The sequence below is a fragment of the Corvus moneduloides genome, chromosome 23 (assembly GCF_009650955.1).
Source record: "Corvus moneduloides isolate bCorMon1 chromosome 23, bCorMon1.pri, whole genome shotgun sequence".
In the NCBI taxonomy this organism is placed as follows: domain Eukaryota; kingdom Metazoa; phylum Chordata; class Aves; order Passeriformes; family Corvidae; genus Corvus; species Corvus moneduloides.
In genome coordinates this window covers 5597245-5623555 of record NC_045498.1, presented here as the reverse complement: position 1 = coordinate 5623555, position 26311 = coordinate 5597245, and the positions used below count along the sequence as shown (strand labels likewise).

General features: G+C 55.0%; 1 protein-coding gene across 1 annotated transcript; it reads left to right on the top strand.

The window, feature by feature from the left end:
* On the top strand, positions 1–25666 carry RNF19B (ring finger protein 19B). Its single transcript, XM_032132073.1, has 10 exons — positions 1–80; positions 13545–14215; positions 19219–19424; positions 21001–21145; positions 21559–21721; positions 22320–22434; positions 22896–23036; positions 23185–23392; positions 24292–24423; positions 24861–25666. Exons 2-10 carry the CDS (start codon positions 13656–13658, stop codon positions 25354–25356), a joined length of 2166 nt encoding a protein of 721 aa, XP_031987964.1. The 5' UTR covers positions 1–80; positions 13545–13655; the 3' UTR covers positions 25357–25666.
* The last annotated feature ends 645 nt before the right edge of the window (positions 25667–26311 follow it).

Genomic DNA, 26311 nt, shown 5'->3' with positions numbered 1-26311 from the left:
GAGGGAAGGGGAGTGGGGAAGGGAGAGCGGGGAGACTGCGGAGGGGAGAGCGCGGCACCGGGAGTGGGCTCCGGGGACAGGTAAGGGATGCCCGGGGGCAGCGGGGCAGGGGAGGGGCTCCACGAGCTGCTGTGGGATCAGCGCCTGCCTCGGCATCTCTCGGGGTGATGGGGGATGGCTGCTGGGCAGCGGGAATGTTACACAATGCCTGAACAGCCTGGCACAGCGGGGCTCGGCTGTGGGACAGTGAGGCCAGGTCAGAGCCCAGCTGGCTGGTGCAGAAACTGGTGCAGATGCTTCCCCCAGGACAGCAGTGTGTGTGTGTGTCACTGGTGCTGTACTGGAAAGAGCCAGGAGTACCTGCACTTCCAGAACAGGATAAAGGGACTGGGGAGCAGCCCTGGCCCCTGGCCGGAGATGGGGAGCAGAGTTCTCCCTAGGGATTAGAGCACGGATCACTGACGAAATGAATCAGAAGTTTGAGACTCCATCCCCTGAGCTGCATCTATCTTGGAGGAGGCTGTGAGCAGAGCTGGTGCACTGGGACCGAGCCCAGCAGCGCGTTTGTGGTGGGAATCCTAAACTGCACATCCCCAGCAGCCTCAGCACTTACCCTGCCTGTGCAGCACCAATGGTTCTGGGGAAGGCAGCCAGGTGCGTGGTTACTGCCAGGAGCTATCTGGATGTGGATCCTGGGGATTTGCAAACCCAGAAGGCAAAATAACAAAGTCCTTGAAGCCTGTCTGGATGTTGTGTTGCCTTTCAGCACAGGGGTTGCATAACGGGATCTGTTTTGTTAGCGGAGGGAGCAAGGGTGACGGTCACCTCTGTGCCCTGCAGCAGCCCAGCAGCACCTGGGTGCTGTGCTGGCCTGTGGTCCCAGGGGGAATTTCATCTTTCCTCTAAATCCAAGAGCTGGGCTCGTTCCCTGATGCTTGTGGGTTCCCAGCCCCGATCCCACAGCAGCAGGGCGTAGGGATTCTCCACCTACACTTAGGCTACACAGCCTTAGCAAACTAGAAAATGAGTTTGTGAGCACCCCACTCATCTGTGCTGACCTGATTCTGGCCTGGCAGGATTCTCAGTGTGTATCTGAGTGAGGAAAGCACATTTGGGGTCAAAAGCCCAGTGCTGGTAACCCCTGTGGGTGTCAGAAACCAGTACGGGGGTGGAGATGGAAAAGGCACAAAGTAGAAACCTTGCTTGAAATCTAAGAACAGGGAGAGGCCAGTGCTCCTGTCACGACCATTTTGTTGAAACAACACATTTCCCGAGGCATTTAAAGGGCTGGGGGCCATGACCCAGTGGGGCCATGGAGAAATGCAGCCAGGAATGCTTGAGAATATAATTGCAACAAGAAGCATGAATATGCTTTAATTAGGGAAGCGATTGCTGTGTGATGAAGGATCCTTCCCCACCAAGGCACAAATGCTGGGTCTACTGGGACCATTTGGGAGTGTCCCAGGTGGCCATACTGCTGCTTATGGGATGGAAACTGCCAGCAGCAACAGCTTGTGCTGCTCTGTGGGGCTTCTCTGGGAGCAAAGGGTGGGAGCCCCACACTTGGAGGGTGACAGGCAGTGCTGTCACCCAGGTGGCTGCGGGGCCAGCTGCATTCCAAGCCTCTGGCATGGGCAGGCAGGGAGGGGAGGGCCCATCAGCTGCTCCGTGCCAGCCCTCAGCTCTGCCCAGGGCAGCTGTGCTGGGAGGGAGCCAGCTCGGGATGGGCCCCGGCGCTCCAAGTGGGACCTTGCTGGGCACAGCCTGAGCTGGGCTCCCAGGGCCAGTTTGGGAAGGGTGCAGGGAGGAGTTAACGCTGCTGTTCTGCAGTTTCATCCCCAAGGTTGTGGTTCTGCATGACCAGCAGCGGGACTGCTTCAAAGTCATGTTCCAACTTGATTTTTTTTCAAGGTTATTCAAAATTCAGTGCGGGAATGGCACCAGGACCTCTCACAAACAGAAAGGCCAAGTCACCCCCTCCTAGTCCTTGACCTTCTCCGTGGCTCAGCTGGCTCTCCTCACTTTCCCCCATACTTGCCTACACTGCAAAAGCGATGATCATGTGAATATTACAAAGCCTGACATCTGCACATCAGCTGCAGCAGCTGAAGCTCTGACATGTTCCCGGTGCCTTCGTGTGACCCTGTCCCCACAGCCACGCTCTGTTACCTGTGTGTTCGGCCCCACCACAGGCTGCCACTGCCAGGCACACAATAATACAGAAATACAATAACTGGGAACTTGTGCTTCCTCCTGGGAAAAGCGCTATGGATCTGTGAGCCTCTGCAGAGACCCGGAGCATCGGGAGGAGCTGCCTTTGTGCCAGTGGCCAGAGAAGGCCCTGGGAGCTGAGCCAGGTCCTGTGAGACATTTTAATCCTTCCTGTTCCACAGTCTATCTTGGCCATGGCTCTGCTGCAGCGAAGGTTTTCCCGTTCCTTTGTCAGGGGCACTCACATGCACCTACCTTGTGTTTGTTTTCACTCCTTATCTGGCACCACTGGGAGCAGGCAGGGCAGCAGCGCAGCAAGGACAGTCAAGGAGAGTGGGAATACACATTCCCACTAATGCCTGGCCAGCCTGGAGTCCCCTGGATCCTCTCCCTGAAGCCAGGCTGAAATTTCTTTCTGCTGAGGTAGCTGTTTGTTAAATAGTTGAGGTTACTTGAGTAATCAATAGTTCTCTGGCTCCCAACAGAAATGTTATCCCTTTGGCCAAATCAGCTTTTCTATCTTTGCTATAAACCTGCTCCTGACTCTCAGCTCTCGAAGGACCCAGGCACATTCCTGATTTACCTTCACAGAACCCCACTCCTCTTCTTTCCTCCTGCCAGCACCACTTCTTCTCTCTGAGGTTAAGCAAGAAGGGCTGGAAGCACACGGAGAAATCGCTGGAGTCATTGGACTCTTCAGTCTCAGCCCTTCTCTTGGCTCTGCCCCAACAGCTCCTTCTCTGTGCTTGCTTCTCTAAGGAGCGAGGTGAGGAGAGTCAATAGGATCCTCGTGGCCAAGGGCATTGCTGACATAAGTCCCAGTCCGTGGACTCCGAGACAACTTGGCTCAGCTGCTGCCAGCTGAAGAAAAATTGTTCCTATCCCACAGCAGGAGCTGCATCCCAGAGAAGCAGGGCTGGAAGACAAGGCGCCCATAGTAAGGTTCCATGGCTGTACATAAATTTTCCTTGCAAACACGCAAAGGCACCGACTCCCTGGAGCTGGAGTTCTGGCTCCACCCCAGCAGCAAAAGGCTGGGCTGTGGCTCTGGGCTCCAATTTCCTGTGACTGAAGGAGACCACGAGGTTTGTTCTGCTGCTGGGGCAGTGGAAACAGCCTTGCTGTGCATTGTGAGCATCTCTGCACATCTCTGTTCTTTCCAAACCAGAAAAGGTCACAGAGACCCAAGAGAAACCCACTTCCCTCCTTCACTGAACTCCTTCTGCCTCGCACATGCTTTTGTTGCCATCCCTTGCTTGCCAAAGGCAGGAACAAACACTGGGGTTTGGCAGGGCTCGGAGCCTTGGCGTGTTGGATGGGAAAGAGGCATTCTTGGTCCTCAGCCCGGGGACAGGGCTCTGCTCCACGTCCACTGCCAGATTTTCCAGCTGCGATTTCGCTGCTCATCCCATGCTGAGGGCACCGTTCTGGGGATAGGGAGCACCCCTGGGTGCTGGGCTGTGAATCCTGCAGGAGATGCACGGAAAGGGGGAGGGAATAGCTGGAGCAGGACCCAGAGCTACGTGAATCCCTGCATGCTGCTGCAGCTGAGCTTCACATCCAGGGAGAAGCGCAGGAGTCGGCGCTGCCCTGAGAGGCTTTTCCCAAAGAATGATTCCAGGGGAGCAGGGGAAGGCAGAAGGAGGCCATGTAAAGCCAGGCTGTCTCTGCTTTGGTTAAATAGGGCTGGTTTTGCTGACAGCTCCTCCTCAGAGACTGCAGGGAGGGATCCTGTAACTCGGGCAGCTGGGAGGCTCTTGGCAGCTACTGCTGTTTCAGTGTCAGGCACTGGACTTTTCCTGGTGCTCGGGGGAAAAAGGATGGCAGCCTGGATCAGAGGCTGGGCAGACGAGAGGCTGCTGCCTCCCTGTTAGAAGGATGCTCTGGGACAACAGCAGGGCCTGATTTCAGAGAAGCATTTGAGGTCTCAGTGTGCACTGATCACCCCAGAAACCTCCTACTCAATTTTCTGCCGTGCACAGCCCAGCCTGAGCTAGCACAGGGGGCAGTTTGCTCAAGCACTGGTTAAGACAACCCACAGATGACAAATCCCAGAGAGGGACGAGTGTTTCTCATGGTGGTGAAGGGCTGAGGGAGAGGAAGGAGGGAGAAGAGGAATTTTCTGGCTGTAGTAAAGGCGGGTTGTGCTTGAAGTTAGAGAGAATGGGCTTGTGGTCATGGCATCAGGCTGGGGGAAGGAAGGCGTGGGTCAGCAGCAAAACCCAGCAGAACAAACCCAGTTTGCCTTTCTATGCCGGCCCAGGAATGAAGGACAAAGTACAGCTCCCCCCTCCCTTTGCCCACCTTGTTGTGCTGCAGAGAGAACAGAGCACAGGCGGATTGAGCCAGGCTGAGAGCAGGAGCCTGGCAGCCAAGGGTGGTCGGGCTGGGGAAAGATCTCAGCTGAGACAAGGGAACCCCGAGCAAGCACATGTTCAGAGTGAGAGGCTCATACATTCCCCACCTGGTTAGTGCTGGCTCAGCCCTCTGGAAAATGACACACGTTTTCCTTGCTGCGGGGCCACAGGGCTGTGCTGGGAGCTCTCTGCTCTCCCAGCCCCGCTGCAGGCGAGAGGTGCTGCTGGCAGGGTCCGGAATCGCTCTTCTTTCCCCTTTCCACAGCTGTTGCTGGTTATGAAAACGGGAATGTTCCTCAGCCAGTTCTTGGCAGGAACTGCCCTTTCCAGGGCTGATTGCATGGGCTTTCTTCCTTTTCCCACCTCCTGACAGCAGTCACAGTTTTGGGTACGTTCTAGTCTTGGCAAAGCACTGCCTTTCCCTGCTCCTCTTCCTCACATGACACACAGGAGAGAGAGGCTGTGGCCTGTGGAAGGGGAATGTTTGTTCCTGGACTGAGATCAATACAATTCTTGAACCAGTTCTCTTCCCAAAGCACAAAGAGAGAAAGAAGAAAAGTTGGGATCAGTCCTGCAGTGGGGATTTACACCCCGAAGTGTCAGTGTGTTTCTAGCACAGAGATCCTGACACCAGCTCTCCTCTTCCCAGTGCAGGATGGGGAGCACATCTTGCAGGAACATCAGGGCGTGTTGTGGGAAGTCATTATTTCTTGTCACATCTGAAGCAGAGTGTCCACAGCACAAAGGAACACTGGGCAAAGCTTAGGGAAGGCAGGAGGGAGAGAGCAGAGCCTGTTGCTGCTGGAAGCTGAGGGTACAGAGCTCAGCAGAGGGGTCCAAAACCTCTGCAGGCAGCGAGACTGCGCAGGAGTTAGCACAGATATCAGCTGCAGCAGGGTAGGAAACCCCAGGGTTCAGAGCTTAAGCCAGTTTCTAAGAGAAAAGAGCAAGACTAGCAGGAAAGGGGAACGACTCCAGGCCAGCTTTCTGGCAGTGCTGGATACTCAGAGGATACTGATGGCACAGAAGGGGGTGGGTTTGGGCCACATCCTAGCCAGGAGCTTGAGAGTTCCTTGGAAAACCCAAATAATGCAACTGAGCTAACTCAGAAAGAAGTGGTCTGGCTAAGGCCTAGGTCAGTCTGAATAATTCCTTCCATTCCCTCTTCCGCTTTTGTGCAGCGAGGCAGGAAGCCGAAAATTCCCTGGCTACTTTTGGGAGTGCAGAGGTCAGTGAGCAGTGATCATCCTGGTTCTGAGGAACAGATGAGTGTGTTAGCACCCAGCCCTGCCCTCAGCTCCCTCCCTGACTCCTCAGCACACAGCCACAGAATTTCCTGGTTTCTTGTTTCAGAACTCAGGGAAAATTCCTGCCACCAGCACTGAGTTAAATTCAAAGTTGGTAAATTCAGGAGGCTTCTTGCAACAAGGCGCTAACCTTTGGAATTGCCTCAAGAGTTGGTAAATGATAACTGGCTTGGAAAATCCTGATGGTTTTATGACCTTTCACAATGTCTGTACTTCTGTACCCAGATAAGGGTCACCACACTGATCCAAGACATGACCAGGGGGATAAAGGAAGAATTCTCTTCCTGTCTTTCCCTGTCCTGGTGTGACTGCCATTGCTCAGCTCCATAAAGCACAGGAAATCCCCCAGGCTGGAGCAGCATGGCTGGAGCGCTGAGCTCACCACATAGCCTGCTCCCACAAACCCTACTTTGGGATGAGAATTCAGGCCTCTCCATGACCTCCTGGCAAGTGAGGGAATGAGGATGTGGCCATCACCAAAGGGGCTTCAGAAGACCCTGCTGAGGGCAGTCGTGCTCTTGTCCTTGTAAGTTCCACAGAGACCTTTCCCTTCCCTGGTGCTTCGTGGGATTGAAGCCCAAGCCTCCTTGGAGGCCAAGCAGCCACGGGGAAAGGCTTCATCCACCAGTGCCCATGGCAGCAGGTCCCAGTGGTGCTCAGTTCACTGGAGCTTTCTCCCACAAGCAGGTCACTGTGAGCAGTGGATTATGCCCTGGCAACAGGGACACTACAACATGCAAGCCCCGAAACTGCAGCGCCTGCTCCACTACACAGCAAAATAGGTCGTGCATCAGCAAATGAAAAAGGACAGATGGTGTCTGCTAATACAGCTTAGTTTATGGCCTGCAGGATTAACTCACTAGTTGTCATGTCTGCAGAAAATAGGAAATGGGTGGGCCAGCTGAAGGAAACGTGTGGTGTGCCCAGCCCTACCTGTGCTGTGGGATGCACCAGCTGGAGAGGATGTCAGAGATCCTGTGAGGTTTTGAGATGCTGCTGAAGGGCTGCCAGTGTCTTTTGGGGGGTCTGGGCACTGGACACAGTGCCTTGTACCAAGCCTTCGTGTCCACCTGGGATTCCCACGCTCCCACTACAAAGGTCAGCGCTGCAGGGATTGATGCTGAGCCGAGCAGGGATCTCCAGCAGAGACAGGGACCCCCTCTGTGGTCTCTGCTCCAGCAGCTCTGCAGGAGGAACCCACAGCTTCCTGTCCTCTGCCAGCTGCAGGACAGCCTCCAGTTCAGCCTTTTGAACTCCCAAGCACCCACGTGTCTGCAGGAGTAAGACAGAAAGCTGAGGCAGAAGCCTCAGGTCTTTTCAATGCCTTCTCTGTGACACACTGTTCTCCTTTCCTGGAAACCAGGCCAGTGCCTCACTCTGTTCTCCTTGTAGAAATCAAACCCCGTGCCAGAGCTCTGCCTTGTGCATCTGCTCTCTGAAGGGCAGAACAAATTCTTCCTTAGCTCTCCATGAGTGCTCCTCCTGAAGATTTCACCTTGATCTTGCTGCCTTTGCTGTGGCCAAGTTTGCTCATGTCCTGCAAGACGCTGAGCATCCCCAAAACCAGCTGGCATCAGGGTGACACTGGGTTCCTGCCATGCCATGCCATGCCATGCCATGCCATCTCTGTGCCTCTTGGCCTTCTGCTGTCACAGGTGTTTGTCACCACCACCTTCAAACCACAGCCAGCCACCACAGGCTCTGGGGTTTTCTCCAGTGACTAATTTGCCTGTGTTTATGCCAGCACCAAACACTTAATTGTCTGTTGAATGACTCAGGTGAGGAGGGAGTCTGGCTCCTTCCTCCTACCACAGGGATCTGGCCAGCCCTATCCTGATGGCAGCACCCTACAGTGCTAAACCTTCTCAGTTATAAATCCCCCATCATTAAGGGTAGCAGGTCACTGCTAAGAGTGACTTGAGAGCGGGGATCATTGTCACTTCTATCCCCAAAGCCGTTCAGTGAGCGTGGAGGTGAATAAAGAACACAGAACAGCCTGTGCTTTTATTACAAAAGGAAATGCTGCTTTTGTAGAGGGGAAAAGCATGTCAGATTACTATTATAAGCAATTCCTTAATGATCCCTACCTTTGCGTCACTGCTGAAGTACATCCGAGTCCCTTTTTGGGGTCTTTCCTCACTACACGTGTGTCACCAACGCGGCCAAGCCCGTGGCCATCCTGGCTGCTGGAGCCCTGGAGGAGACAGGATGGGGGAGCTACGTGGGCATGAGAGCCTCCACATTCTTCCCCCTCGAAATCTCCCCACCTCCCACCTCTTATCAGCTGCTGACAAGACTTGCCATGTGTGTAGGCGGCTCCCAAGCTTACAAGATGATTCCCCGCTCCCCCCACCTCCCATCCATGAGAGGAGCGCTCAGGATTTCGGGGAGGGGGAGCGCAGCGTTCCTCCGGCTGTCGGCCTGTTCTGCAAGGCCTGTTCTGATGCTTTCAGAGAGCTCCATGTGGTAACTCTCTCCCAGGATTTCACATGACAGCCTCTTCCCCGGAAAGTCACAGCAGGGAGTGGAAGATTGCTGTGCGTGTGGGTGTTAGGAGGGAGCAGAGTGGGATGGGGAGATGGAGGGGAGAGGAGGTGTAACCACAGACTAAACCAGAACAAATCCTCTTGGAAGAGCCTTGCATTGCTGATCCCAAGGCTCCCATCTCCTGCCTCTTCCTCTTCATTTAAAAGAACGTCAATCCTTGTTAAGTCCAGCAGAGAAAAGAGGACTCAAGCAGAATCATCTCGTTCCTTCCCTGAACACATCTCAGGGGACCAGGAGAGGCAAATAGAACACGAACTAACTGGATAGAGCCAGAGAGCGTGTGCGGTGTGCACACTGGGGAGAGCCCTCCCCAGCCACTCGTGTCTTCCCTGGAGAGACGTGAGGGGCCGTTAATGACATCTCCATCTGACAAACGATCACAGTGCATGTCATTACGACCCAGTGCTTCCCCGGGGCCCTGGCAGAAAATGACCCCAATGAGCTTCAGTTCTTGGAATCACAGCTGCTCCCCGTGAATGCTCAGCGTCCCTCCACGAAGAGCTCCAGGCTCTCCAGGGGTTAAGCCTTGCCGAGCGCCTCGGGCAAGCCAAGACTGACATCCCTGCTCTGGAGCTGGGACCCTGAGGAGTAGGGAAGCCCACGTGCCCCTGGCACAACTCTTCAGGGCAGGGAGCTGGGGGGAGACCTGGCACTGCACCTCTGAAAGGTTTAAAACGATCTCTGTGCTACTGGGATCTGTCTGTCCCTCTTGTCTTCCTCCAGATGCTGTGAGTGCAGCACATCTCAGGTGGGTCTCGTGGTGGGTCCTCAGCAGAGAGACCCCTGAAACTGCCATCTGCATTTTGGCATCCTGATGCACCTGGACCCCTTTAACAGCCCTGGCTGTCCCACCTTAACAGGGCCAAAGGTCTCAGCCTGCCCAGCAAGACCAGAGCTGAGTCATTCCCGAGTGTCCCTGTGCGAAAACAAGGAAGAATTCCGGGTGTAAAGCTGCTCCCCTCCTTCCCGCATTTCATCAGCAAGCAGCAGCACGAGCTGCATTTCCTCTAAACTCCATCTGCTCTGCAGTGCAGCCTGTCCCCCTTCAGTAAACCCCCATCCCTGGCTGGGAAAAGTAGGGAAAACCCCGAGGAGATCCACGGACTTCTAGAGAAAACAGCCAGTGCTGGGGAGGGGTTCACACCTCAGTGCCTCAATGACCCGGAGGTTTAAGGCAGATTGAATCTTTGTGTGTCCTGAAATAGCTGCTTCAACACCCGCTGTGTCCTGCAGGCCAGGGAGGAGAGCAACAGGCAGGTATTTACCATACCTGTGATATTCGGGTAACCAGGAAGGGGGGGACGGTGAGCAAAAGGGAAGCGGTAGGAGCTGGAATTTCAATTTTATCGGCTGCAAACCCAAGCCGACGTGTCCCACCGCAGCGGTATTCCCGGCCAGGCACACCCCAGTTCCTCCATGCAGTGTGAGTTTCACAATCCCTTCCCAGCAGCCCAGCCTCTGCTTTCACTCTCTGAATTACCGAGGGGAATTTTCATTACATCACCAGAGGCTCTTCCTCCTCGACAGCGACAGAGCTGCCACTCTGCTTTGCAGGGGGGTTTCGGGGCTGTGGGTAACGAGAGTATTTCTCTGGAAAGAGAAATACCTCCCAAAAGCACGTCCCGCCCAGCTCGGCCTCCTCCAGTGGCTCCATCCAGGCTGGGAACGGCACTGGGCAGTGCGGGGTGGCTCCAACCGGTGTCTGGACAAAGCCTTCTCCCTGGAAGCCTTCCTGAGGGATACGACGCTTTCAGGCAGTTTTAAAAGTCGCCTGTGCCAAATCCAGCGGGGTCGGAAGTCAGCAATCTTCCAGCTTTCTGCCAGCGTAAGCAAAAGCAAATTTGCCTATTGGAGCTGGGATTTGCAGAATGATTCGCTGCAGCGTTTGAATCCCCCCCACGCCCCCGCCTTCTGTATCTTTTTTGTTTGTTTGTTTTGGGTTTGTCTTTTCAAATATCCCCCAGTTTAACCGTCGGGCTGGTGGCAGCTTCCCCGCAGCTCCGGGGAGGGGCTGATCTGATCGCACTCCCAATCCGGTGACCTTCCAGTCAGCCTCTTTCCTTTCCTCCCTGGCAGCGTGCTTTCCTGCTCTCTCCTTCCAATTCCTGGCTGTTTGTTTTGGGGTGGGGTTTTTTTTTTTTTTTTTGAATCAAAACAAACTACCGGGTTCAAACTGCTAGTCAGGAACACGCTGAGCAGGAGCCTTTGCTCCTGGCAAGGGCTGCAGAAACTCGCCATGGAGAAACACCTCAGCCACGGAGAACTTGTTTTTTAAGTAGCTGGGATGTCTGGACCACAGCAGGGTCCGGACAGTTGGAAATCTATGTCTCAGAGCTCCATAAAAGCACTGAATTCCCTCAAATATGGCAGGAGCTCTGCACAGCTTGGGAGCAGGGAAGATGGCTCTGAAGTCACTCGGATTTACCCTGGCCTCCCCCAGCCCTGCTGGTATCGTGATTCCTCATATAAGGCAATGAAGAGTCATTTGTGCCCCATCAGAAAGCCGATGCTTTTCCCAGGAACTCCAGATGGTTTTGCTCTCTGTCTCTCTGTGTCTGCACTACTGGTAATTCAGGCCTGTCTCACATTAGCTTTTGAGCTGAAACCTTCCCACAATTAGTTACAGTCTGTGCTCCTGCGCTGCAGAGGACGTAGGGCTGAGCTGGCAGAGCGCTGTCTGGGAGATCCGTCCCACACACGAGTCCTGTGCAGGTTTCTCTATTTCAGTCAAGAGTGTGATTTTGCTAGTGAAATCATCAAAGCAAGACAGTCTCTGCTACAGATGGGCAGCAACAGCCATTTGAAGATGCCTCATACCTGGCTCGTCTCAGACAGGAGTAGTTTATTTCAATATAATCCCATTTTACACCAATACATCTCTCCCTTCTTCATCTGGCCCTCCTTTCCCAAGGAAAAGGGTCCTTTTCCTCTGGGAGCTCCAAACCACAAGTGTCAGGGAAATGTTAAGAATCTTCATGCCTGCCCAAGGACCACAGCTCAGCAACTCACTGCTCAGGGACAACGTGCTCCACAAACACCCTCGTAGCATCCCTGCTTCTCTTGGAGCAGAGCTGTTTGGCCCTTGCCAAATTAACTTGCTAATTAACAGGGTTTTTGATCCCAGGCAGGAATTTACCACTTTGAGGCCAAACATAAGTGTGGTCCAGAACTTCCAGCTGGTCCAAAGCCCTTTGTGCTGTGGCAGGAATGTGAAGAGCTGACAAATATCTGGGGAATGAGATCTCCGGGGAAGGACTTGGGTGTAGCAGACATCTTGGGATAAGCTGTGAGGGAAGGTGTATGGCAGGCACGGAATTAATGGAGAAGAGCACAGGGAAAAGCAGGATTGCTGCAGGGCATTTAGGACAGGAGGAAGCTTCATTTGTGCAGGTGATTTACTCCTTCTGTGCCTTCATCCACCCATCAGACAGGGAAGTGTCATCATTATCCCCGCTGTGCCGACAGATCTGGGGTCTTTGCCTACAGCAATCCAGCAGTACCGGCACCGAAATCCAGGTTCCTTGTTCCCATCCCAGCTCTTGGAAGGATCTTGGCAATAACAATCATACAAACAGGCTTTGCTGAGAGAGATGATTTCAGGATGGCGATAGCTGGGAGACAGTGATGGAGCCACACTTGTCACATGAATAACCACAGTCTGTCCAGTCAGAGCTGACAGTCTCAGGCAAGGCAGCTCCTTCTGTGCTGATTTAAGAGGCTCTTCATAGACACAGCAGATCTTTCTGCTTCACCTCCCCTGCATAATAAGAAGCAGCATCCTTCCTGTTAGTTTATCTGCTTTTGGATGGGATATGAGGCTGGCAGACCCCTCTGGGCATGGGGGAACCCTGGAAGGAAGCGGAGGCTTTTAACTTTCTGCATGAGTGCAGTAAGAATGTGGGTTGTAGTTTCACTGCCTCTAAACCTGGCACTCGGGGAGGAGTTCCCAGCTGAGTAAATCTTTACATGATCTTCAGAAACATTATCAAGGATGGACACACAGCGAGGGACAAGGTGCTCCCCTAGGATGGATGGATTTAGAGGGGACTCCTGAGGTTGTAGACACCCCTCTCCAACGAGAGATGTTAAAAAACAAAGTGCCCCAGGGGTTTTTTAACAGAAACCTTTTTTCTGCACAATCCAGCCAGGAGATTTCCCCCATTCCAGGCCCTGGGTGAGGCAGCCATGGCAGTGCTGAGTGAGGGCAGTCAGGGGCTGAGGGGAGATGGGGAGCTGAAGGGAGCATCACAGAACAGGCCGAGTTGGAAGGCACCCACCAGGATCCAACTCCTGGCCTTATGCAGGACACGCCGTGAATGCCACCATGTGCCTGAAAGTGTTACCCAAAGGGAGATAGGACATTGAGGAAATCAGGGTGCTGAGGGGAGCCAGGGACTGCGGGGAGGCGGGTGTTGAGAGGAGCCAAGGCGCTGAGGGGAAATGGGGAGCTGAAGGGAGATGGGGGTGTTTAGGAGAGATGGGGGCACTGAGGGGAGCCGGGGGTGCTGATGGAACAGGGATGCTGAGGAGAGTTGGGTGCTGAGGGGACATGGAGGCGCTGAGGGGAGCCAGGGGCTGAGGGGCCATGGAGGCTCTGAGGGGACATGGAGGCGCTGAGGGGAGCCAGGGGCTGAGGGGCCATGGAGGCTCTGAGGGGACATGGAGGCGCTGAGGGGAGCCAGGGGCTGAGGGGCTATGGAGGCTCTGAGGGGACATGGAGGCGCTGAGGGGAGCCAGGGGCTGAGGGGACATGGAGGCTCTGAGGGGACATGGAGGCGCTGAGGGGAGCCAGGGGCTATGGGGACATGGAGGCGCTGAGGGGACATGGAGGCGCTGAGGGGAGCCAGGGGCTGAGGGGACATGGAGGCGCTGAGGGAAGCCAGGGGCTGAGGGGCCATGGAGGCGCTGAGGGGCGGGGGGCACTAAGGGGAGCCCAAAAGCAGAGCAGAGGCTCAGCTCTACCTTGCTGAGATGTTTCAGAGCCACTTACGGCACCACAGGATCCAGGGCTGCCCGGGGGCGTTGCCCACAACCGAAATGGCGGCGGCGGCGGCCGCGCCCGGTGCGGGGCGGGACGAGGCGGGGCCGCTCTCACCCGGCCCCGGCGCCGCTTTCGTTACAGCGCGGCCGAGGCAGCGCCCGGCGGGACGTGGCTCCAGGAGCCCTCGGACTGATCCGCTGCCTCCACCTCAGACTCCACCGCCGGTGACACCGCCGGGCCAGCTTCGCCGCCATGGGCTCCGAGCGGGACTCCGAGTCGCCGCGCTCCTCATCCATCCACTCGGCCGCCGCCAAGTGCCCCAAGCCCGGCCGCCGCCGCCGCCTCTCCTTCCAGAGCGTCTTCTCCGCCGCCGCCGCCTCCGCCGCGGGCGGCCGCCGCCGCGCCAAGGCCGAGCCGCCCCCGGCCGCCCCGCCGCCGCCCCCCACCGCCCCGCCGGCTCCGCCACCGCCGCCACCGCCGCCCCCCGAGGAGGCTCCGGTGGTCCCGGAGGGCGAGGAGGAGCTGGAGTGCCCGCTGTGCCTGGTGCGGCAGCCGGCGGAGAACGCGCCGCGGCTGCTGTCGTGCCCGCACCGGTCGTGCGGGGCCTGCCTGCGGCAGTACCTGCGCATCGAGATCACCGAGTCCCGCGTCAACATCTGCTGCCCCGAGTGCAGCGAGCGCCTCAACCCCGCCGACATCCGCCGCCTGCTCCGCGACTCCCCGCACCTCGTCGCCAAGTACGAGGAGTTCATGCTGCGCCGCTGCCTCGCCGCCGACCCCGACTGCCGCTGGTGTCCCGCCCCCGACTGCGGGTGAGTGCTGGGGGACACGCTGGGGTGGCGGTGGGGTGCTGCCACTCCGCCCTAGGACAGCCCGGGGAGAGAGGGACCTGTTCTTCTCTCCATCCTGGCATATCCTGGGGAGTGGGGAAGCCGCTGTCCCCGTAGGATGCTGTCCTCTCCATCCTGGGACAGCTTGGCAGGGCAAACCGGCTGTCTCCTTAGGGTGTTCCCCATCCATCGGTCCTGGGCTGTGTTGGGGAAAGGAGACCGCCGCCCTGGAGGGATGCTGCCTGTCTCCAACACGTGCTGGGATAGCTGGGTGAGGTGGAACACACTGTGGGTTGCTGCCTATGCCCAGCAGGTCCTGGGGATGGCATCCCATCTGAGGTGGCCCTGGGACTCACTGTCCTGCCCGTCCCCACGTGGGTGCCCGGACAGCACAGGGAGGGCTGGCTCACTTTCAGTGGGGTGCTGCTGCTGATACACTTCTGGTCCTACTGTGTCCCATGAAGAGCCCTCGCTGCAGGGGTTCTGTGCTTATCTGCAGTCTGTTCGGGGCAGCTGATAGACCTTGGGTACCAAAATTCCATCCATCCCTATTATCTCTCTAGAGCACCAGGATTTGACCTTGGGGGTTGTGAAAACACAGCTAAATCGGGTAGGAGTGGTACGACTTGAAGGGGGTTTTAGCTGAGCCATCGTTCCCCTAATTTAACAGAAACGTTTTTTTCTGCACAAATGGGAAGTGTGGAGATTCCCAGCTGCGTGTTTCACTGCCTGTCCTGGGGACAGGGCATGGGGACAACGCTGCAATCTCCAGGAGTGGGGAAGAAGGAACCGTAACCTGTCACTTTTTCCCAGGGAGGACGTGAATACATGGCAGAGAGGAGGGATGTTGACTCACTGTCCCTTGCCCAAGTGAGGAAACGTCTGTCTGTCCAGAACTCAGCCCAGCCAAGCTTGATGACTGTGTAGTTATGAGCGTGTTGCTTTCATTTTCTCTTCCCTTTTCTTATAAACGAACTCTGTTATGTTTCTGTTTTGGGCGTGAGCCAAAGCTGCCTGGAAAAGAGCTTTGTCGGGGAACTTAAGAGAAGTGCTGTGAAGTTGAGCTACGACTCAGCTTGGATGGCAATTCTGGGTAGCAAGAACATGAAAGGAAAGTCTGACCTAGTAGTCGGAATGGAAAAGGTGGTGGGAGGGTTGTGAAGATTTAATCAGAGCCTTGTAATAGGCATCCTATGCATAGCAGTGAACCTGGCTCAGGTTACCCATTTCACGGCCTCTTGAGCATCCTGTATGAGGGCTTGTTCCTTCAGAGGGTGAAGTTAACAGCAAACAACACCTTTGCTCCTTTCTGAAGCCAAATCAAGTGCAAGATCTTGATATTTCAGCAGCGCCGGGGTTGAGATCAGGGAGATAGAGCAGGTTGTGCTGCCACGGAGGGAATGCCTCTGCTGGTAACCGGCTGGAGAAAATCAGGTTCCTGCTCACCGAATCTCAGCTCCTGGACTGTTGTGATGGTATCTGTGCCCAGGATAAGGTGTACAAACAGCGACGTCACCCAGGCTGGCTGGTTGGAAGGAGCCAGCTCCAGCACGGCCCGGAGGGCGTTGCCTCTGTGACAGCAACGAAGCCTGAGTCTGATCCCTTCCTCTGGGGGGGGTTCGGGCAGGCTGGTGTCACACACGGCTCTTTCTCTGGGCTAAAACCTCCTCCTTGGTTAGTCAGTGAGCAGGATGAGCCAGGTGACGTGCTGGCATCCTCCTCCCAGCTGCCCAGAAGAGCAAGAAGCGACCCCGGGGCTGTTGGAGATGTTGGAGACAGCTCTCGTGGACCAGCGCTGCTGGTGTGTCTGTAGCACTCGAACAAAGGCTGTTGGAATCAGCCCTCCGGCAGGGAGAGGAATTAATCACCCTATTCATTCTTCCCAGCAGAGCTTGTGTGGCTGTGCTTATGTAAAATCAGGGTATGAATTATTTACAGCGGGCTTTCCCCGCTGTAGTAGTGCCGGAGTACGGAGAGCGTAGGGCTGGGGGCACGGCAGAGTGATGCTTGGCACTGAATGTCACCCACCACTGTCACCGAAAGCCCGGGAAAAACAGAAACTCCCCAACAACATCTTTCTAGTGTCAGAGAATCAAGGCATTACTTTATTCTGGCCAGGATGTGCCATAGAAATCGTTTCATCCACACATGCCCGATTTATGCAGTGAAAATCCTTCCATCCCACCTTTACCAGACTTATCACATATTTATACATTGAAGACCCCAAAGAAATTCAGGTTCATTGGTCTGAAATTACACAGTGCTTAGGATTCGGTCTCCTATTGGTCATTGATCCCTTCGATGCTAATTTGGTCCTCATTATTTGGTTCTCTTATCGATCTTTTCCCAGACCAGGTGTCTCCAGCCTCACCAGGGGGTGATGTTTGTTAATGTCCGTTTATCTCCTCTGTATCTTCTGGCTCCTCCCAGTCTGTTGATGTTCAGCTTATCAGGCCTCACCGGGGCTTTTGAAGAGAAACTTCACTTCCCCTCCCCTTGGGCAAAGGTGAACAAAACCCCTGACTGAAGTTATGAAAAAAAAAATCAAAAAAAGCTCAAAGTTCTATCATTTCCACCACCACCAGAGTGGGCTGGGTATGGCCCTGGGTGTCACCCCCACCGAGGTGCTGGCATCAAGGGGCTGCAGGGCTGTGACAGACAGGACCCTAAAAACATCCTGTGCGTTCTTAAATGAAAGAGCCTGGCTGTGCTGCCCGGGGGGAGGAGGAGGAGGAGGAGAACACAACACCGGTGCGTGTTGCCATGGAAACCCCGGTCAATTGATGCGCCATCAATCGCAAAACAAATCCTTTTCTGTGTTTGCAGCTTCGGGTTTTTTTCCCCCCTTGCTACAATCAGGTGGTATCGCTGTCTAGTGTTTGTCACACTGCAGCCTTCCCAAAAGCTTGGGAGGATAACAGAACCTTTAAAGAAAACGGAGCTGTGTGGGCTGAGATCCGTGAATGGGCAGGAGGAGGGAAGGAGGGAACTCGTGGCCGTCCAAGGAGGGGGCTGGAAGCGGAGCTGTGCGATTCCTAGGGTCTCAGGAAGACACTCACATTGCTTCCTGGGGAAAACTCGGGGAGGAGAACTCACTTTCCTCTCTCATCTGCTGGGATTGATCCTGGAAATGGCCAGCAGTGTGTCAGAGGTCAGTGGAAGAGGAGAGCCACTGTCTGTCCAGGTCCTGCCGTGACTATTCCTCAGCATTTCACTTCAAAACTCACTTTCTAGTTGACCTTGACGTGGAGATGTGTTATTTTTTTCCCCAATACACAGTCCTGGAGCTTCTTTCCCCACAGCTGTGGGCTTGTGCATGATACTTGTCATTTCAGCTCCAGCAGTAAAATATAAATGCTGATGGTTTTAATTTCTTGAGTGTTTAAAAAAACCCAACGTTTTGAGCGAGGAGTTAATTTAGAGTGTGGGGTTGCTTAATATATTACACTGAGCTCTCCTAGCCTGCTGTTATGGTTTGAAATAGCAGTGTCACAACACAGCTGGGCAGATGAAGCTTTTCCTTTCTGTTTTGCCAAGGGCAGGCCTGGAGGATAGTGACAGGGTGAGGACATTTAGTGGAATATTCCTTAGGCAAGGTGCACAGGAATTAAGTTTGTCCCTCCCAACCCCCTGGGCCAGCTGCATCACGGAATTATCATATAGGAACAGAGTGGTTTGGGTTGGAAGGGACCTTAAAGTTCATCCAGGCGTGGGCTGGGACACTTTCCACTAGACCAGGTTGCTCCAAGCCCTGGCCAACCTGGCCTTGGACACTTCCAGGGATGGGATTTTCCCGTCTCTCCTCCTGCTGGGCTCAGGTGCAGGTGTGTGGATGCACAGGTAGAGCTGCAGTCGTTCCTCCCGGCCCTCAGATGTTGTTTCTTTGGCGATGATGTCGTAGCCTGGCAGGATGAAGTAGCTCAAACTCCCACGGGGTATGAATCATTGTGGTATGACACACGGAGCGGCTCTCACGCTGCTGCCTCTGAGCAGAAGAGGCAATACAACTCGAGCCACACGAGCTCTAAATATGAAACCCTAAATAGGAGTTACTCTCCTCTGACCACTAACAAAAATACTGAGGATGAGCAACAAAAATACTCTTTTGCCATATGGGTGTCGCAGGACTGGGAAGGCACTTCTGGAATTGCTCATGGCAGCCCCTGCCAATGGAAACAGCCTCATCCTCAGTGGCTGGCGGGCAGATTTCTGCAGCAGTGCTTGGTGATGCTGCATAGGTTCCCTGTTCCTTCTGGGAGTGTCACACCGCTGTCACAGCGAGCTGGTTGGACTTGGCCTCTCTCTCTCACACAGTCGATTATTTCACTCCAGTTTCGGCTTGTTCCGAAGGCAGGGCATTGTTCTTCTTCACCGCTCTTTGGAAGAGGAAGCTCTGTGGAGATCATCAGGAGCTCGCTTGTTGATTTAGCTACATATGGAACTGTTACTCCACTTTTTTAGAATCATTCAGTTGACAGAAGTGCCCAGGACAACCTCAGTTTGCCTAGACTCCTCTGGACCACACAGCATCCACCCATAGGTCTGGCCTAAGGAAATGAGGGATGTGTGTGCCTGGAAAGAGCAGCCAGAGACTGCCCTGGGAGGAAACAGCAAGGAATTAGCTGGGCACACTGGGCCAGACAAATCTGGCCTGTGTGAATTGCCAGTGAGAACTGCCAGCAGTTACTGAGGAGAGAACTCGGCATCTCAAGCTGCCTGCATGAAAGATCCTGCCCTGAGTAACCCAATTAGCACTGCTTAATTTCAGGCCCTGCAGTTCAAGCCACAGGCCTGGAGAGTGCAGGAATGTGTCTGGTGTGGAGGCTGCTGCACCAGGGATCAGGAGTGAGATGGGGGAGGTGGGCTGGTGGCTCTGGGTGTCCTGCCCTGCTCGAGCAGAGCAGCTCAGGCACTGGACAGCCTGAAGGAAAAGACTCTCACTCGGTGACTCTGTGTTTCAATTCCCGCGCTGTCTCCTCGCGCAGGTACGCGGTGATCGCCTACGGCTGCGCCAGCTGCCCCAAGCTGACCTGCGAGAGGGACGGCTGCCAGACAGAGTTCTGCTACCACTGCAAGCAGATATGGCACCCCAACCAAACCTGCGACATGGCCCGGCAGCAGCGGGCACAGACCCTGCGGGTACGGACCAAGCACACGTCGGGCCTCAGCTACGGACAGGAGTCCGGGCCGGGTATGGATTTACCCCTTTTTCATCAAATATCCCAAGCTGGCACAGACCCACTAGGCTCCAGCTCCTTGCCGTGCACAGGACAGCCCCAAGAGTCACACCCTGATTTTTTGGTTGCTCAATTGGGTGTGTATGTGCTGAGAAAGAGGCACCTCTGTGCAAACCTCCCTCCCCTCAAAGCCAGTGCCCCGAGTGTCTCCAGCAGCTGTGAAACTCACGAGTCATTTCCCCTCCTCCTGTGTGTTAGAACGCATCTGATCTCTTCCAGCAGCACCAAACAGATCAGCAGGTGATGATGTGCTTTGGGTCCTTCTGTGTCACGGCAACTCCCCTCACCCGCCCCAGCTCTGCTTGTGGCTCTTTTGATCTTGGATGTTCTCGCTTTTTTGCTGATCTAAACCCTGAACAAGCAGTCACTTTTTTACCATTGCAGCTTCAAAGCTGCCTGGTGCGGTCGTGAAGAGTAGCATTCATGGCCGGCTGGGTGTGGGGAGCTCTGCTCTGTGCACTGTTAGGTGTTGGTAATGGCAGGTACCAAAAAAAATGCCAACCCACAGACTCCTCCGCTGCCCGCTGGGAGCTGCTGTGTCTGCTGAGTTTGTGTTCCTTAAAAATAACTCTATTGACTCTGGAAGTGGGCAGTGAGGCCATTTTTCAAAGCTCTACCCCCGAACAAAATACCCTGTTTTTCCTTCTGTGTGAGGAGTTTAAATGTTAATTCGCTCCGTGTGGAGCTGTCGTCGGTGGTTCTGGGGTGGCTTAGTGGTGTGCCGAGGTCCAGCAGGCCCCAATTTAGAGAACCCTAAGAATGGACAGCATGGATACTGCCCCAGCCAGCAGAAAAACCCAGTGTATGAGTTTTTCTATCCTGTTAAAAGAGATCCCTGCCAGGAAGGGCACTTAGCCATGGAAAGGGAGGTTTTTGAGACAGTGGTTTCTCCCCACCCCGCTGTGCTGGATCCAGCCTGGTGATTAATAAGGTGTGAGCCGGGCTCACAGCTGGATTTCATCTTGCTGAGCTTTGCAGGGGCCAGCAGAGCCCCGAACCACGGCACAGCCATTGCATAACCACGGTCAGATGATGCCTGAATTAAGGAAGGGATGAAAGCCCCTTATCCTGCTCTGCCAGCAGCAGGCTGGGGCCTGGGCAGCCTCTGCAGCTGTGCATGGCTGAAGCCCCATGTCCCCTAAAGGCCAAGTTTGGGGTTTCTCCAGTGCCTGTTCTCCCAGTTGTTGTGTTTTTCTTGGCCCATGAATCACCTCAGTGGAGCAATTCAGTCATGGCTCGTTGTGCTGGGCAGGTAGGACTCGTTCCCTGTGTTTAAGCCTGTTCTGGAATACATCCCATTCAAGACTTAGAACAAGCTTTCAAAAGCAGCTCTCATTCCCAGTCCCTGCTGCTTGGTGGGGTCTGTCACATCAATATCACCTCCTCTGAGATGACCTAAAGCCACACCACCCCCTGTGAGCAGCAGCCACGGTGTCGTGCTGCGCAGAAAACGAGGATTTCGGAGGGCAACGAGATTCCTTTGCTCTCACAGCAGAGATGCCATCTGAATTCCTTGTTTCCTCCCCGCAGCCGATGACATCAAGCCGTGCCCACGCTGCAGCGCTTACATCATCAAGATGAACGACGGCAGCTGCAACCACATGACGTGTGCCGTGTGTGGCTGCGAGTTCTGCTGGCTCTGCATGAAGGAGATCTCGGATCTGCATTACCTCAGGTGAGCAGGGCAGCGGCACGTGCCTCTTCCAGGCTGCCTGGAGGAGTTCACTGCCTCCCTTGGACTTTCACCCTCCTGTTACAGCGATCAGCCGGTGAAATTTTATTGTTTCTGACCCAAAGAGGTGGACTCTGTTCCTGCTTTGCAGCATTCAGGTGTTTTGCCCACACACCAAAAAGAAAAAAGCTCCTGGTAGAATTGCTTTTCAGAGCTCTTGGTGTACTGAGTATTAAACATAGACCCAGTAGTGCGATATTCACCTTTTGGGGGGGAAAAAAGACAGAAAACTTATCTGTGTTGTCTACCTGCTTCTTAAGTTCTGGCTTTTATTCATGTGCAAGTTGAATTTGGGTTCTCAGGAACATATAGGAATTGCTGGCATATTAATACAACTCTTTTCCCTTCCCATGAAGCCCCTCTGGCTGTACGTTCTGGGGCAAAAAGCCATGGAGTCGTAAAAAGAAGATTCTCTGGCAGCTGGGCACGTTGATTGGAGCTCCTGTGGGCATCTCCCTCATCGCTGGCATTGCCATTCCTGCCATGGTCATTGGCATCCCTGTGTACGTTGGGAGGAAGGTGAGTGTGGGGGGCAGAAGGGTTTGGGCTGTTCTCTGTGCTGACCAGAAATTTAGAGCTGATAGGAAGGGTGGATCTTGTCAGAGAACCAAAATTCAGTTTTCTCTTCTAAAGCTTCTCTTATCTCCTGGGCATTGTGTGGGCAGGGGGAAGGTGGTGGCTGATAGCCCTGGTAGCCCTTTGAGTCCGCCCAAATGCATTTTGTGTTTCTCTTGTGCCTCTGCCTTGAGCCAGGAGCACCCAGGGGTCCCTTTTGAGCCCATCCTGTGATGCTGGGGGACTCTGAGGGACAGTGGTTGGACCTCGAGCATCAGACTTTGCCCTGCAGTCACTTGTGTTTTGGTGCTGACCCCAAACTCTGTGGTGCTGTTTGTGCTGGCAAAGAGATGTTGAGAGGGCAGAAGTGGCACATCAGCCCTGCACTTGCGGTTGCTTCTTTTTCTTAAACACAGAGCCTCCTGCTAGGTGTGCTCTGTGAGGAGATCTGTGCTCAAAATGAGGTTCTTCAAGGCTTCATGCAGCTGGCAAGGCTGGAAGATCACTTTTTCATGTCCTCTGGGTGTCTGCTGTTCTCACCTGGTGCTTTTCCTTCCATCAGATCCACAGCAGGTACGAGGGGAAGAAAACCTCCAAGCACAAGAGGAACTTGGCCATTACTGGTGGGGTCACCTTGTCTGTCATTGCCTCTCCAGTCATTGCTGCTGTCAGTGTTGGTAAGTGGGCTCAGCTCCGTCCTTTCTGCTGGCCCAGTAGCCACTGAGACAAGTGGGTAGCCCAGCCCTGTGGCATGGGGGTGGCCAAAGGGCCGTTCGCAGAGTGCAGCTGTGTGTGGGTTTGGGCGCAGTGCTCTGTCTCACACCCTGATGTGCTCCAGCTGGCCCAGAGCCAGCACAGGGCTTGTCTGGAGCACCAGTTGCCTGTGCCACATCCCATCCTGGAGCCCCTTGTCACACAGAGCTGTCTCTTGTGGTTTGGTGGCTGCTGTCATGGGGGTTCAACGCTCTTGGGGTTCCTCCACTGAGCACAAAGGGCTCCTCCACTGTCTGTCTGCAAAATTGTGAACTGGGACCTTTAGAAGCAACAAAACCACGACTGAGAGAGTCCCTAAAAAACCTTTTCTGTCTGCCCAACACATCCTTAAGCTCCTCTTAACGCAGCTCGTCCTCCTCTCCAGGAATTGGGGTCCCCATCATGCTGGCCTACGTCTATGGGGTTGTGCCCATCTCGCTGTGCCGGGGCGGCGGCTGCGGGGTCAGCACAGCCAACGGAAAGGGGGTGAAAATCGAGTTTGATGAAGATGATGGACCCATCACAGGTAATAACTGGTGAAGGGAAGAGGGTGCAGCAAAATGCTCTTGGGATGAAATGGTTGAGGGTCTTGATCCCTCCCAAATCTGAGATGAGACATCGCAGCCGAGCGCTCCCACTGCCAATTCCAACCCCTGTGCTCTCCTTCCCCGCAGTGGCCGATGCCTGGAGAGCCCTGAAGAACCCCAGCATCGGAGAGAGCAGCATTGAGGGACTGACCAGCGTGCTGAGCACCAGTGGCAGCCCCACGGACGGGCTCAGTGTCATACAGGGCAACTACAGTGAGACCGCCAGCTTCGCCGCCCTGTCCGGGGGCACCCTGAGTGGAGGGGTCCTCTCGGGGAGCAAGGGCAAGTACAGCAGGTAACTGGACTGTGGGAAAAGCAGAGAGGTTCCCAAGGCCTCTGTGGGTTGAGTGGGTTTATTTTGGGGAGCATTGGGGGAGTGTGAGTGAACGTGCTTTGATCTAGAGGTTGTGTCGTGGTGTTTTTGTGCCGTGGGCTGTTGTAGAATAACCAGTTCTAGGAGATCATAGATTGCCCAGAGAGGTTGTGGGGTCCCTGCAGATGTTCCAAGACCTGTTTGGATGTGGCTCTGAGCAGCCTGGTCTAGTGGGAGGTGTCCCTGCCCGTGGCAGGGGGTTGGAGCTAAAGGATCTTTAAGGTCCTTTCCAACCCCAACCATTCCATGATTCTGTTTCTGGAGTCAGTCTAGTTCTTGCAAGGAGGACAGATCCCTGCTGAGCTCCTTGAGACCACGGAGCTGATGCTTCAGCTTAATTGGGAACAGCACAGAGCTCCTGCCTGGCCTGCTTAAAGCTGTTCCAGCCCTGTTATCCCAGCCTGGAGGCTTCGATGCCTCCTGTTCTCCAGCAGCCAGGGTCAAGGCTCTCCAAGTCAGGAGGTTACACCGAAGTTTTCCTCCCAACTTGCCTGTGAGTCAGTTTGCTGGGTAATTAGAGCCACGTGTTGATGTGGCAGCCAGGATGCAATCACGGCTCTGTGCGAGATCCATGGAAATCAGCTCTTTGCAGGAATCGTGTGAGTCATGGATGCAAACACCGCTTTACCTTCGTCATGGAAAGCGGAATGGATTTGCCTAAATGGAGCCAAAAATGAGACTAAATGAGAGCAGCCACTGGGGTTAAACTCCTGTCACGCTGAGCTGTGCCAGCTCACAGGGATTCTCACTTTCCCGTGAGGAGCAGGGACAGGTTGGTGCTCCTGGGGAGCATTTCTGAGGAATCCTCTTGTTTCCCGCAGGCTGGAAGTCCAGGCAGATGTCCAGAAGGAGATTTTCCCCAAAGACTCGGTCAGTCTGGGGGCAATCAGCGACAACGCCAGCACCCGAGCCATGGCTGGTTCCATCATCAGCTCCTACAACCCCCAGGACAGGTAGGAGGACGTGGAATGCTGAGAAGAGCGTTGGTGGAGGGTGTCCTGGAAAAATCCACGCTCTGTGAGCGCTGCTGTGGGTGGTGGGATGGCTGTGTTTGCACCAGGCTGCTCTCCTGCCTGGGATCCATCCTTTTCCTAGCCAAGGACAATTTGGGAGCAGCCTTGCTGTGGGGTGTGGAGGCTGGGGAGGGGATCTGCAGCCCAGCACCCCCAGGGGCTGTTCTGGCAGCTTGAGGCGACTCAGGAGCTTTCCCAGCTCAACTCCTGGCTCAGCCTGGGGATATCGTGGCTCTGTTGGGAGGATCCAAGGAGAGCAGCGAGTCGTGGGGTGATGAGCAGCACCTTGCTCGTGTTTGCGAGGTGTGATCCTCCCAGTACAGCCCAGTCGAACCCAGTAACTGCTCCCAGTAACGTGAGGGTGCTTGTTCCTGCAGGGAGTGCAATAACATGGAGATCCAGGTGGACATCGAAGCCAAACCCAGCCACTACCAGCTGGCCAGCAGCAGCAGCACAGAGGACTCCCTGCACGTCCACACCCAAATGGCCGAGAACGAGGAAGAGGAGGAGGAGGAGGAGGAAGAAGAGGAGGAGGAGGAGGAGGAGGAGGAGGGTGAGCAGGAGCAGACGTGCAAACACCAAAGCTGTGAGCAAAAGAACTGCATTGCCAGCCAGACGTGGGACATCACCCTGGCCCAGCCCGAGAGCATCCGGAGCGACCTGGAGAGCTCGGACAGCCAGTCGGACGACGTGCCGGACATTACCTCGGACGAGTGCGAGTCCCCCCACTCTCAGACTGCAGCAGGCTGCCCACAGACCCCCAGAGCAAGAGGTGCCGAGAGCCCAAGTGCCCACCTGAGCCACTGTGCCCAAGCTGAGGGCTGCCGGCTGGACGAGATGGTCCAGCTGGAATGCATCGAAGCCAGAGTGTGACCTGAGCACCCTCCCTGTCACTGCAGCTCCTGGGCCAGGGTTGTGTCCGTGTTGGCTTCTGTGTGCCATCCTCCAGCCTCGCCTCGGGGAGTTGCTGTTTCTTACGTGGCAAAAAAAAAAAAAAAAGAAAAAGGAAAGAGAAACAAAACAGAGCAAAACAAAAAAAAATGGAAATCCCCCACCCTCTTTTTGTTTTAATTTATTGGTTCAAACTCTGTGAGGTGTGTAAGAGTGTAAATATGTACGTGTGTCTGTATGTCTGCAACCATCCTAAGGGACTCTTGGAATAAAGACTCTGGTTGTCATTCGACCTGAATCCAGCTCGTCCTTTCCAAAGCTGCAGGGAAACCTTCCAGCTGCCTTTGCCCACGTGAATGCTCTTCCCAAAGGCTTGGCAAGAGGAGAGGTCTCTCTTCTCCCTGTGCAGCAGGGCTGGGTACAGGTTAAAGGAGGGGAAGAATGGGGAAAAAAAGCCAAATTTCCAGCTGTTCTGGGTGTCTGGGAGCTGAGGCTGCTGAGAGCAGTGGCTCAGGTGGGACACTGGGGACAGTGCCTTTCCCCAGACCAGTGCCAGGAGCCAGGGCTGTCCCTGTAATTAAATTGTTGCTCCCCACAGCCCCTCGCTGTGAGCAGAGCTGGGGGCTCCTCCCACAGCCACCCCAGCACTCCCCTGTCCCCATCCCACTCCCTGAACCTTCCCTGGAAGCTTCCTGAGGGCGATGGCCACCAAACCGGCTCCTCTGAGCCACCTTTTGGCCAAGTCACCACCTGCCCTGACCCCTCTGCTTTGCCCTCTCCCTGCAGGTCAGTCCCTGGCACCTGGCAGTGCTGGCCAGTGGCCCATGGTCCGGCAGTGTCCCACCCCCAGGGGCTGCCCCTTCCCAGACCCTCAGGATCGCAGCCTGCTGCTGGGGCTTCGGGGAGTGCTGGGGAGCTGGGGATGGATGGAGAGGGG

Coding starts and splice junctions, on each gene's coding strand:
- RNF19B (XM_032132073.1), top strand. CDS start 13,656: ATGGGCTCCGAGCGGGACTCCGAGTCGCCGCGCTCCTCATCCATCCAC. Junction 21,722..22,319: donor CTGTGTACGTTGGGAGGAAG/GTGAGTGTGGGG, acceptor TCCTTCCATCAG/ATCCACAGCAGGTACGAGGG. Junction 24,424..24,860: donor TCCTACAACCCCCAGGACAG/GTAGGAGGACGT, acceptor TTGTTCCTGCAG/GGAGTGCAATAACATGGAGA.